This window comes from Miscanthus floridulus, chromosome 9 (assembly GCF_019320115.1).
Source record: "Miscanthus floridulus cultivar M001 chromosome 9, ASM1932011v1, whole genome shotgun sequence".
NCBI lineage: Eukaryota > Viridiplantae > Streptophyta > Magnoliopsida > Poales > Poaceae > Miscanthus > Miscanthus floridulus.
Window position 1 is genome coordinate 23,497,042 of NC_089588.1, and position 13,108 is coordinate 23,510,149.

General features: G+C 47.4%; 1 protein-coding gene across 11 annotated transcripts; it reads left to right on the plus strand.

Moving 5' to 3' along the window:
* The first annotated feature begins 922 nt into the window (after positions 1 to 922).
* On the plus strand, positions 923 to 5,088 carry LOC136483545 (transcription initiation factor TFIID subunit 10-like). Of its 11 annotated transcripts, none has more exons than XM_066480641.1 (8): positions 923 to 1,460; positions 1,526 to 1,710; positions 1,794 to 1,858; positions 1,997 to 2,059; positions 2,298 to 3,300; positions 3,377 to 3,544; positions 3,634 to 3,719; positions 4,451 to 5,088. In XM_066480641.1, the coding sequence occupies exons 2-5, from the start codon at positions 1,573 to 1,575 to the stop codon at positions 2,473 to 2,475; spliced, it is 444 nt and encodes a 147-aa protein (XP_066336738.1). In that variant the 5' UTR covers positions 923 to 1,460; positions 1,526 to 1,572; the 3' UTR covers positions 2,476 to 3,300; positions 3,377 to 3,544; positions 3,634 to 3,719; positions 4,451 to 5,088. The 11 variants fall into 11 exon arrangements, with proteins under 11 accessions (XP_066336738.1, XP_066336739.1, XP_066336741.1 ...); XM_066480642.1 differs by having other exon boundaries at positions 1,547 to 1,710; positions 2,298 to 3,321; positions 3,400 to 3,544; XM_066480644.1 differs by having other exon boundaries at positions 1,547 to 1,710; positions 2,298 to 3,321; positions 3,416 to 3,544.
* The last annotated feature ends 8,020 nt before the right edge of the window (positions 5,089 to 13,108 follow it).

Below are 13,108 nucleotides of genomic sequence, written 5' to 3' on the forward strand. Positions count from 1 at the left end.
TGCAAATTCAGACAATATTTTGGTTCCCCAAATGATTTCAGCTGAAAAAGTGATAAATACCAAAGTTGAATAACTCATCAATATCTACAACTTTTGTATTGGTCATTTCTTCATATGACAAAGTGGTAACGACATTGTTCACAAATGTGACACATCTCTCGTAAGGTTTTATAAACTATATGAGACATGTGTAAGATTAGTGAACAATATGTGCTAAGAATTTGTTAAATGAAGAAATGACCAAAATAAAAGTTGTAGATATTCATGAGTTGAACAACTTTGGTATTCATCGCTTTTTATGTTGAAATCAATTTGGGTCTCAAATTTTGGTTCGAACTTGTCATTTTTCAAAATTTCAAATTTGAAAGGTTCAAATTTTCTTAAATGACAAGATGACTAAAATAAAAGTTGTAGATATTAATGAGTTGAACAACTTTGGTATTCATCACTTTTTATGATGAAATCATTTTGGGTCTCAAATTTTGGTTCGAACTTGTTATTTTTTAAAATTTCAAATTGGAAAGGTTCAAATTTTGTCAAATGACAAGATGACCAAAATAAAAGTTGTAGATCTTCGTGACCTCTACAACTTTGATGTTTATCAAATTTTCATTTGAGATCATTTGGTGTCTCAAAATTATTTTAGTAGTTTTGATTTTAAGGGGATGTCACATGAAGAAACAAAAGAACTCCTTTTAGCTTCATTGTTAGAGATTTTCCGGACCCTTTGAGTTGAACTCTTCAACACGCTGCTTGTGCATTGTTGTGTCGCAAAGCTATTCTATAGTTATGAGGTTGGTACATGTTTAAAAAACAAATTATACATTTAAAAAACAAATCCTAAACGTAGAGGTCACGGACCGAAAAATATACAACGTAGCTTACCAAGGACTCAAGTCCGTGGCGCCGCGAGCATCCCACCCCCTCCCCCCAATGACTCTCTCATCCCCGGTCACTCTCTCGTCTCCTCCGTCTATTTCCTCGTCTTCCCCATCTCTCTCGCCGCCGCCTTCTTCGCTTGGCCCTCGGGCTCGACAAGCGCGCCGCCAAGAACACGCGCCGCCTCCTCTCTCTCTCTCTCTCTCAGATCGGACCCGTCGAATCCTCCCCAAACCCTATGCGCAGCCGCAATGAACTCTGACGTGCCCCTAGCTCCGGCCCTCTTCGACGCCCGCACCACCGCCGGCCGCGCGTCTCGCTGCGGGGGGCCCTCCACCAGGCGCGACGCCTCGACTTCGCCCCGTCCCCGACAGGCCAGCACGGGAACCCCGCCGCGACCAAACCCTAGCGAGCGCCCGTCCCCGTCCTCGTCGGCGCCGCCCCTCTCCTCGTCATTTATTCGGGCTCCCGCCTCTTGTTACAAGTGGGTCCAGACATCCAGTTGCAGGCCGCGAGCTGCTGTCTTCGTCGGTGACACCTATCGCAGCTTCCAGGTCGCCGCCAGCTGGCGTTCTCCCACGGTGAGCGCCGCTCCTCCCCTTCTTATTAGCGATCTTCGCGATTTTTACCCTTCGAATCTTACTAGCTGCTCGCGCGGTGGGGGCAGTGAGGCGGCAGGGCGTGAGGTCCAGGATGATGAGCAGCGGCGGCGGTGCAGGAGGCCCTGGCGGGGGCATGGGTCTGGGAGTGGGTGGAGGGGGGGACGGACGGCACGACGACGAGGCTGCGCTCACCGAGTTCCTCTCAACCCTCATGGACTACACCCCCACGGTATGGTGCCGCCACTTCCCTCTTGCCTTCTCTACTTTTCTGTCAGCGGTTTAGCCCTGATGCTTAGTTCGGTGGTGCGGAAGATTCCCGATGAGCTGGTGGAGCACTACCTCGGCCGCAGTGGGTTCCAGTGCCCCGACCTTCGCCTGTGAGTGCTCGTCCTCTTTCCAATCTCTCTTCCTGATGGATAGTAGTAAGCTGAGATCTGATCAGTGCCATGGATTAAAACTTAAAAACACAAATTGCTTGATTTCTTGCACACATAATCTGATTTCGTGTTTTACAGAACGAGACTGGTTGCTGTTGCCACCCAGAAGTTCCTATCAGACATTGCTAGCGATTCTCTTCAGTGAGTAAATTCATAGTCTCGTTATTACAAAGTAAAAGGATTCCCTTCTTAATTTCATTGATAGCATATTCAAGAATTAAACATTATCATTCTTTTCTTCCATATGAATGCAAATCTTCTGTGCAATACGCAATTCCATATTTTTGTTTGGTTCGGCAAGTTTATTAGGCTTCAATCAAAATCCCTCCCTAATTGCATGTACTTGTGAAATTATTCATCGAACACATGTTTTTTTAAGGTGTCGCTTAGGCGATAAGGCTTGCTGGAAATCTAGGCGTCCCTGTCGCCATGATCAAATAGAGAGGGAGGGAAGGAGAACCGAAGAAGAGTGGGAGGGGAGGGAGGGGGCCATCAAGGCCAAGAACCCGAGCTACTGCCATCCCTGCTGGCTCCGGTGGGAAAATGACGTATCCTGACCGGCTCCGGTGGGAAAACTGGAAGCCAACCAAGCAGGCCCATTATTTACTTTTCAAAAAATATTAAAACATATCCCTGTACTGAGATTTGGAAAAATGACGTATCTGTGTATCCGTAATTCTGTATCCATGGTACATAGACTGAGGGAAGGAGCACTGACACGAGGGACAGATGTAGGTCTCACCTTACTGCCTTAAGAACCACGTATCCACAGTCAATGTAATAATATCGGAATGATGACAAACGTTTTCCTATTGTTACAACATTTCATGTTTCTACTGTTCCATTCAGAATATGTTATGATCCTAGTTATCACTTACTTGCATTTATGCCGGTTGTAACTCAATCACCTTCCCACTTGCTGAAACATTGTTCGCTCTCTGCTGCTCTCGCAAAGTTTACCATGCCACCATAGTGATGGATTAGTCAGGTGGATATTTCTTGGTAGAAAAGAATATACCCCGTCAGGTGGATAGCTCAATGAATTCCAGGCTTGTGTTCATGAAGGCTACCATGCTTTCTATCTAGCATGTTTCTAGCGATGCTGAGATTCTTATTCTTATTGCTTTCCAGGTCTGATGTTTTAGTGCTCCTCTACAGCCTACTGAAATTTCAGGAGTCAAGAGAGTTGTTCAGGAGAAGATGCCTGAAGGCATAAATGAAAGCGGCCTTACCTTGACTGGGTTCCTTTTTCTGCATGCCCTAAATATTGAAAAAGGTCGTTTGGAAGCTACATGGACTGTATTGAGGAAATTGGTTATGACAATGACATCAAGCTTAGGGATGATCTCATTGCAATGCCAATTAAAAGAGCTCCTGATCAAGTATGTTTGCAGCTCACTTAGGTACCTTGCTTTTTAATAATTTTGTTGTTGTTGTTGATTGTCAGATCTCTTTCAGAACTGTGTCTATCATCTTACCAGCGACATATGCCTTCAGATGGTTGTGTAGTTACTACTGCACTTGCTTGGCCTGGTGCAGCATGAATAAAATTCCGAAAAATTATACTGCACTTGGTCTACTGTGAGCTCTTTGATTCACCTTGGCAAACTAATATACATCCCATAGGTAAAATGCAATGCATTTTCATCTTAACCGTGCAACAGTTTCTGTCATATCTTTTTTCTGTCATCTTAACTATGCATGTTAACAACCAGACCACGGTGACGCTTAGGGTGGAGGAGGCTGCCGAGGCCATGCAAGAATGAGCCGGATCAGCTCCAGTCGAAGATCTCGGCCTTAGGTCAGTGCCAGCGGTTTGAATCCACAGGGCACTTCATTTGTACTTTTTCACTAGGGTGATTTGGCTTGGGCCGTTCGTGGCTAGGTTAATTTGTACTGTTTCACTAAACTGACAGGTCAATTTATATTGTTCCACTAAATTGACATTGCTTTGCCCTTCAGAACAACTATATGACACTGTCTACAAGCAGTTACTTTTCTACATTGCTTCAGATTGAACTGCGCTATCAATCAAGCTTTTAGTTGATGTAGCATCAGCCAAAGAAAGATGGTATATCGGTCATTTCATGCTCTAGCTGCAGACAAGATATTGGTAGAAAGGTGCTTTGCACACACCTCGCTGAACCTTTGCCACGGCGATCACTGCCACCAAGACATGCTTATTTAGGCCTCTGTATGTAGGGTAGATAAGACGATTGACAGAAAATATACTTATTGTAGTTCTAACTCTTTCAGTGTGTGCTGTGAAAGGTATCAATGTATTTCAAATGAGATTAGTGTTAATTAATATATCTAACTCTATGTATCGTTGATTTTTAGTGAATCTTAAACATACCACATTTATGCTTTGTTAGCGATGCATATATTATCTTTTGAATGTTTGATTTGTACTACCGAAAGTCGCCGTAGCATTAGCATAGGTTTTTATTTTTTTAAATACATCTTGTGTGATATTTCCTGCTCAAATTAATGCAATAAGTATCAACTAATGATGGGTCATTGCTGTTTCAGTCAAATATGGAAGCTTTGAGGACAGAACCTGTTGCTGAAGGTGAGACAGCAGTGTCCAGTGTGCAGGTTGTGTCCCAGGTGCTCTCCCAGAACAGCTCAAACCTTTTCCTAAAGAGTGTTGGCATCAAACCAGTGCCATCCTCCAAATCATCATCATCAAATGAAAGCGAGCTTCGGGAGCAACTAGCAGCTGAAGCTACGGCTGCTGTACAAGGTGAAATCGATGAACTCAGGAAGAGAAGTGAACAAGCTGAGGAAAAGCTGGCGAGGACACAAAAGGAGATGGAGGAGTACAAGAAGCTGACAGAGATAAACAACAAGGCAATGGAGGAGAACAATGCGCTGCTCAAGCATATCTTGGCCATCAACAATGGTTCTTCGACATGAGCGCTGCTCGTAGCTGCTGGTTCATTAAGCAAGGGGTCTGCTGGTGATTTTGTTTATGTAGTAACTTATGTTGCTGGTGGTTGGCAACTTTTTATTATTTCCTGTGATGTTAATGTGAACTGAGATGAAACTAGTAGTTCAAATGTGATGTCTAGTGAGTTATGTGAACCGAGTTTAGAATTATTGATTAAGTTGTTGGTCATTGGAATACTGGATCTGTTAATTTATGGAAGCTTTTGGTCATTCCAATATTATTTGCATTCTGTAATGAAATCAGCATGTGCACTTGATGAATTATCTGACCTTTCTGTGATGATTTGGTAATTGATTCTGTGACGAATTTCTATTTACTTCAGTGACGAAAATGAGAACCTATCACAGCAAGCCTTGTGGCCCAATAAAAAGTGGACACGTGGACCATCCACATCACTGGCCACGTCAGCTGCCACGTGGTCAGACACGTCACCTGTAATGTGGACGCGCCACGTGGACAAGACACGTCAGCTGCCAGCGTGGCAGACGTCGTCTGGCCGCCTAACAGACGGCAAGTCATGACGAAAAAGGGGCTATATCAATGACGAAAATAGATCATCATAGAAAGAATACACTTCTATGACGACGGCCATTTCGTCATAGAACAAATGCACATCTATGACGAAAATAGATGTTTCGTCATGGTAGGTAAAATATGATGCGCATTCAATGACGAATACCATATCGTCACAAATTCGTCATAAAATAATATATGTGACGATTTTGGAGTCTTCAGTGACAAAAGAAGAGCATCATTGATGTACACATCCCTAGTAGTGACATATTGCTACACCAGAATGCCGGAGGGCCTCAAAAATGCTGGAGCAACCTTTGCCAGAATGACAAAGGAAGTTTTGGGGTCACAACTAGACAGAAACATCATAGCCTACGTCGACGACATAGTGGTCATGAGCAAGAACAAGGATGATCATGTCTCTGACTTACAGGAGACCTTCGCCAACCTCAGAACTGCTGGCCTCCGCCTCAACCCAGAAAAATGTATATTTGGAGTCACCAAAGGGAAGATGCTCAGATACATCATAAGCAGCGAAGGCATCAAAGCGAACCCAGACAAAACTAGAGCAATAATGACAATGGCAGAACCCAAAAACAAGAAAGAAGTGCAAAAGCTGACGGGAAGAATAACAGCGCTCAACAGATTCATCTCAAAATCAGCAGAACGCAGCCTCCCCTTCTTCCAAGCCCTGAGGGGTGGAAACAACTTTGAGTGGGGTCCAAGCAGTCGGAGGCATTTCATAACTTGAAAGAGTATCTGGCAAACTCACTGGTGGTCTCTGTCCCAGAATCGGACAGCCACCTATTGCTATATGTGGCGGCCTCCGACCATGCAGTCAGTGCAGTCTTAGTTCACGAGCTAGCAAAAGAATCAGGCAAAACTCAAAAACCAGTTTATTTTATCTCAGAAGCAATATCCGAAGCCAAGCTAAACTACACTGAGGTAGAAAAAGTTGCCTACACAGTGCTGATAGCATCAAGAAAACTAAAGCATTATTTCCAAGCCCACGAAATCTCAGTTCCAACATCGCTGCCACTGCAAGACTTGCTCAGAAACAAAGAAGCCTCCGGCAGAATAGGCAAATGGGCTACAGAGCTATCACAGTTTGATATCTCGTATGTCCCCAGAATAGCAATCAAATCACAAGCACTAGCCAATTTTGTAGCAGACTGGACACCTTCGATAGAGCCCAAGGTACAACCAACCACTCAAGGCTGGATAGCATACACGGATGGAGCCTGGGGACAAGCCGGAGCAGGAGCCTCCACCGTCCTAACGGCACCCTCCGGCGTCAGACTGAAATACGTAGCAAGGCTAGAGTTCAAATCAACAAACAACATAGCAGAATATGAAGGCCTGATCCTAGCGCTCAGTAAAGCAAAGGCCCTAGGGGCAAAAACATTGACAGTCAAAACAGATTCTCAAGTGGTTACTGGCCAAGTAGAGAAAGAATACACAGCAAGAGAGCCAGAACTCATCAAATACCTATCCATTGTCAGAAATTTGGAGCGGAGATTCAAGGGCTTCACCCTGAAGCACATCCCAAGATCAGAAAATGCAGAGGTAGATGAACTGGCAAAAGCTACGGCAAATAACCTGCCACTGCCACCAAACACTTTTTACCAGATCCTGAAGTCTTCGGCAACTACGGAGACATCTAAGGCACCTAAGCCCATACTACACCTGCAGAATGAAGATTGGAGAAAGGCGATAACAGAATTCTTAGAAAGCAAAACAACCGAAGAAGATGAAGCAAAAGCAGCAAGAATACAGGCCAGGGCAAGAAATTACACAATCATAGATGGTGTACTGTATAAGAAAGGAGTAGTCCAGTCTCTCCTAAAATGCATATCGTAGAGCGAAGGCATAAAGTTGCTTCAAGAAATACACTCAGGAATTTGCGGGTCGCACATTGGCTCTAGAGCATTATCAGCAAAGGCAATAAGGCAAGGCTTTTATTGGCCAACACACATACAAGACGCAGAGCAGACAGTCAGAACATGCAAAGCATGCCAAACATTCTCTCCCGGGCAGTCAAAACCATCGTCGGAGACGCAGCTTATATCTCCGACATGGCCGCTACAAAGATGGGGTATGGACCTGGTCGGCCCATTACCACCATCCCAAGGAGGAAACAGATTCACAGTAGTGGCAGTAGAATATTTTGCAAGATGGATAGAAGCAAAGCCGCTGGCGAAGATAACCTCAGAAATCGTCAGAAAATTCTTCTGGCAAAACATCATTTGCAGATTAGTTGTACCGAGGATTCTAACAGTAGATAATGGAAAACAATTCGATTCAGAGAACTTCAAAGAATTCTGCAAAAGCATTGGGACAAAACTAGCCTTCGCCTCAGTATAACACCTAGAGTCCAATGGTGCTATGGAAAGAGCAAACAGAATAGTGTTTTCAGCAACATCAAAAACATTGTTGGGCCTACGCAAAGGAAAATGGGTAGATGAATTACCCAGAGTGATTTGGTCACACAATACATCCATCTCAAGAACAACAGGATTCACACCATTCAAACTACTTTATGGAGAAGAGGCCATGATGCCAGAAGAAATCAAGCATGAAAGCCTCCGCACAACGAGACAACTGATGTTGCAAGATGAAGAATATGCAAAAGAAACAATAGAAGCAATAAGACTGGAAGCAGTCGAAAACATTGCAAAATATCAATCCCAAACCAAGAAGTGGAGAGACTCTCAGGTGGTAAGAAAAGACATAAAACACGGAGACCTCGTACTCAGAAGAAAACCCAACGCACAACTTGTTGGAAAATTGCAACCGAAATGGGAAGGCCCATACACAGCAACGGCAGCAGGCCGCCCTGGCTCTTTCCACTTGACCGACAGCGAAGGTGTCATGACAACACACACCTAGAATATTGACAGCCTCCGCAGATACTACATCTAAGCAATGTACCAAAGGGCAACCTCCGCAAATAATAAGCGGAGGCCCCTCCGTTCATTTACCTTTCAATTTCTTTTTCTTCAACCCAAAAAATGTAAAAGAGCCTGTACTCTTTTCCTCACAGGGGAACTCCAAGTGGAGTGAGGTTTTTGACGAGGCAGGCTCAATGTAAAAATCCTCTACAAGTATAAAGAGGTAATTCCCCAAGAGAACGCTTGAAAAGTTCAAAACCGAAAGCGGCTAGCTCTGGCGCCGCAATATTCGGTGAACAGAAATAAGCACAGGTCCTTTCAAAGCGCTAGCCACAGGCATTGGCAATTTGAAACGACCTCTATGGCCAAACAGGCCTACGACCTTGACAAAGACCTGTCCAAATTTAGGCATCAAGGCAAAAACAACCTCGGCCAAACAGGCCTCCGACCTTGACAAAGACCAGAACAAATTCAGGCATCAAGGCAAAAACAACCTCAGCCAAACAAGCCTACGACCTTGACAAAGACCTGTCCAAATTCAGGCATCAAGGCAAAAACAACCTTGGCCAAACAGGCCTCTGACCTTGACAAAGACCAGAACAAATTCAGACATCAAGGCAAAAACAACCTCGGCCAAACAGGCCTCTGACCTTGACAAAGACCTGTCCAGGCATCAAGGCAAAAAAACCTCGGCCAAATAGGCCTCCGACCTTGACAAAGACCTGAACAAATTCAGGCATCAAGGCAAAAACAACCTCGACCAAACAGGCCTCCGACCTTGACAAAGACCTGTCCAAATTCAGGCATCAAGGCAAAAACAACCTTGGCCAAACAGGCCTCCGACCTTGACGAAGACCTGAACAAATTCAGGCATCAAGGCAAAAAGAAAACCCTCGCCCAAACAGTCCCCAGACCTTAACAAAAAAAACCCCAAGCATCAGGGGCAACACCATTATGGCGCAAGAACCAGGAAGAAGGTCTCCACCATCGAAAACAGCAAAACGAGGAAAAGGTCTGACAAAACCCTGTCACTTAGGCACTAGGCCTATTTACTTCAAAAAGATCTCAAAAGGAATGAATAATTGAAGCAAGATACAGGCCATTAAAGCCAAGATACGTTCCAACTAAAAACGTACCAAAAAGTTAACACCCAAAAGCCACCACCCCGCTATAAAATGGGCTCCCGCCATGCCCTTAAAACCTCAGTCAGCATAGGGCGCAAGGGGAGAAGAAGGCAGAGCACAAGCACAAGCCACAGCAACAGCCATGGAGGCAGGGGTCTCCTTAGATATCCAAGTCGGCCGTAGATATTGTATAAAAACTCGTAAAATCGGAGGCAACAGTAGACAGTCGGAGACAGTGGGAAAAGAGACAGGAACTACGGCACGGTGATGAACAGCGTAGGCCTACGGAAGAAGGGGGATATCACACGAAATCTCGTAACATCCCCCTGATGCCAGAGACCTAACCTGCCATCTCCACAAATCAAACATGTCCCACGGGTGTGCAGCGTCGGAGACCCTTACCACCAGATAGCTAAAACACTCAGCTAAAGAAATACCAAAAGTCTCCGCCGCCTGCACAAGCTGCGCCAAACCTCCTATCGGATCACACAACGATTCAGCAAGCCTCACCAGGCGGACTTCAAGTACGCCTCCGCCAGCCAAAAAACTGCCAACACTTCTACCCCGGCCATCAAGCAAGCATAGAGAAGGAGAGAACATGGGGCAGAGGCCCTGGCCACCACCTCTGTATCGCGCACGTTCGCCCAACCAAAGGCCCACGGTGTGTAAGCTCGGGACTAGACGAGATATGTAAATTAGCACAACAGATATAAGCCCCCGCACAAACAATCAAGAAAGTGAACCTGTTTTGTATTCCATAAAACGTCAAGTAGCATTCTTACAGGACACAAACTTACAATAAAATCCAAACTATTGTGGTGGAGGTCCGCGCCAAGCAAGTGCGCGAGTAAACCCAGCGCGCTCGTCGTCTATGTCAAACTTAACCGACTCAAACACGTCGCGCGCAACGCTGCAGGGAAAGGCCGAACGCCAATACTCCCAAAGCTCTCCGCTCACATAAATACCATCATTGTAGAGAGTCAAAGGTGCAACATCTTGCGCAGGCTCCCGATTCAGAACCTGCGCAAGGTTAAAATTTCCCACAAAACCATTCAGAACAAAATAAACTTTATTCACAAGAGTCCAACTGGACTACAATATACAAGCCAAAACAACTAAGTGCCACAAAAAGCCTAGACCTCCGACGCATCGGCAGCAACAGAAGTCCCTGGAATGGAACCCGCATCAACTGTGGGCGGGCACGGCACCTGCGGCCTCCAACCACCACCACCGCCAATCGTAGCGCCCACCGGAGCGCCAGCGGTGGCGGAGGTACCGCCCACGGTCGCTAAGCGCGAAACTGACGGAGGCCTGCCCGCAAGACTCTTCTGCGCATCCTGCAGCACGGGTTAAAGTATAAGGGGCACAAGCAAGGAAAGCCTTTGCAGCAACGCAAAAAGTAAGGAGACAAAAATAGCGGCTACAAATACTGGAAATACCTTCGCCCTCTTTTCCTCCGCCAGTTTCTGGGCTGCAGGTCTCCCAAATGGAGCCCAAAAGTACCCAATGAAATTTCTCAAGGTTTTTCGCAAACCAAGAGAAGTCTCACCAAGCTCCTCCGGACCCGGCAGCGCTCCCTCCGGAATACTTTCGGTATGCGTACACCCGCCGCGTGCCAAAAGCTTAGCGTAATTTGCTACTCCCGCCAGCGCCCGTAGTCCGTGCACCCATTGATCAGACCGGGGAGCTTCGCAAGGTGACGCTTTAGCCAGGAGGCGAGGGCGTACATGCTGTCTTCCTCCGGAGGAGCGGAGGTTTCGCCTCCGAACTCGACGACGATGGCCCGGTAATGGCCAATGGTTGCGGCAAGAACCCCCTTGACCGAGTCCAATCGCCTCATTGTCAAAGACAGCTGCTCCCCCACCGCAGCCGCGGATTCCTTCTCAGAGGCTAGCTCTCGCCGGAGACCCTCGGCCAACTCGTTCGCCCTACGGGCCTGCTCGACGGACAAAGCTTCTGCATCCCGTGCCTTGGCGAGATCGGCCCTCAAAGCCTCCTTTTCTTGTTCCTTCTCCGCCAGAGAAAGAACGGAGAGATGTAAGGGAGTTGGACAAACCCCCCTTTTCACCTTCCAGGCGCTCGTTCTCCGCCTTAAGCGCCTCAATCGCAGAATCTCGGTCGGAGACCTCGTGAGTGCAGCGCTCTTCCATAACAACGGCCGTGTGATACCCCTACGATTATAAAAGAAGACCAAGGCGATCAGCAATAGAAACAAAATAACAAATCCAAAGGCGAACATACACCAAAAAAGGCAAACCGCCGAAAACGCACCAAGCTCTGATGTTCTAGATGAACACGGAGAAGTTGGAAGAAATCCATGTCCCTCAGACGCTGTTTGAAGCGATCTGTTCAAAGAAGAACAAACAAGCACAAGACCATAAGGTGAGAAAAGCAAATCTCACAATATATACACCAACTGCCAGAGACCACCTCCGACGTCTCCAAGAACCCCAAGATAGCACTCTTCCCAACCTGAGATAGAAGTGTCGGAGATGCCTACGTAAAAAAAACAACAACAACTCAGGTCAGAGGGCCGATCAGAAATAGGCAATAACAACAGGCCAAATAACGAGTAAAATAAAAACACTCTATACTCACTCGGACCCGGCGCCATCAGCCCCGGCTGCCCCAGACCAAACCTGACGCCGGCAGCAGCCGCTCGCTCCTCTGGGGTGAGGAGTCCAGCCATGACATCACCTACAAAACAACAAGTACACGGTATTAGCACTTGGTACAATACATAAACAAATAAACCGGGCGAAGATAGTAAACACAAAAATGTGCACCAAACAAGCTTACTCATAAAAAGACCAGGCTGGGCCGCTTGTCGAGCCCCCTGGGCAGAAGTCTCCGCCATATCATGCGGCGAAGGTCCAAAGGGACGGATCTCCTCAGCCAGTGGGCTGACGGGCGGAGGACTCGAAGAAGACTGAGCCGCCGGGGCATGCTCAGCAAGCACGTCCTCCGGCTGCCCGACGTCGGCCACTGGCACGGGCGAAGGCGCAACAGCGGCGGGAGACAAAGGAGCGTGCCGCAAGACGGTCTCCACGCCCTCTTCAGAACTTGAATACAGCCCGCCAAGAATGTCGGGCATAGGATCAGCGGCGCTAGCCTCTGGCTTTTCGCCGACACTCACAGCACCATGCGAGGTGCCCGCCGAAGCAGCGCTGGCCCCCGGACGCCCAGCACCGCTCACAGCGCCGCTCACAGGGCACACTGGAGCTACAGGAGAGCCGCGACCCCCTTCGCTCGCGACCAGCACGTCCACTGACGGGACGGAGGAGCTCTGAGCGTCTTCACTACCGGCGGAGGCAACGCCCGCACTACCGACAGAAGACCCGACAGGCGCGATCACCAGAGCACCGCTCTTCTTCTTTTTCGCAAGCACCCGAGCAACAACGACGCCCTTCCTCTTCTTGGACTCGGCCTCCGCCGTAACATTCTTTGCGAATGCCTTCTTCTTCTTCTTCTCAATCGAAGCCAGGACGTCGCTGGAACCTCACGCACCCGGTAGACGATCCTGACCTCCTCAAAAACTCGATTGAGCCGCGGCATGGTGCCTGCCACGGCTCTCCGAGACGTGTACTCACGCTCGGAAATCTTGCCAACCAACCCGATGGCGGCTTCCTCAACCTCGGAGACGAAACTGTCCTCCGTCACCCCCCTCCCCCAAAGACTGCCCGAAGCGGGGGAACGGAATCCCGGCCTC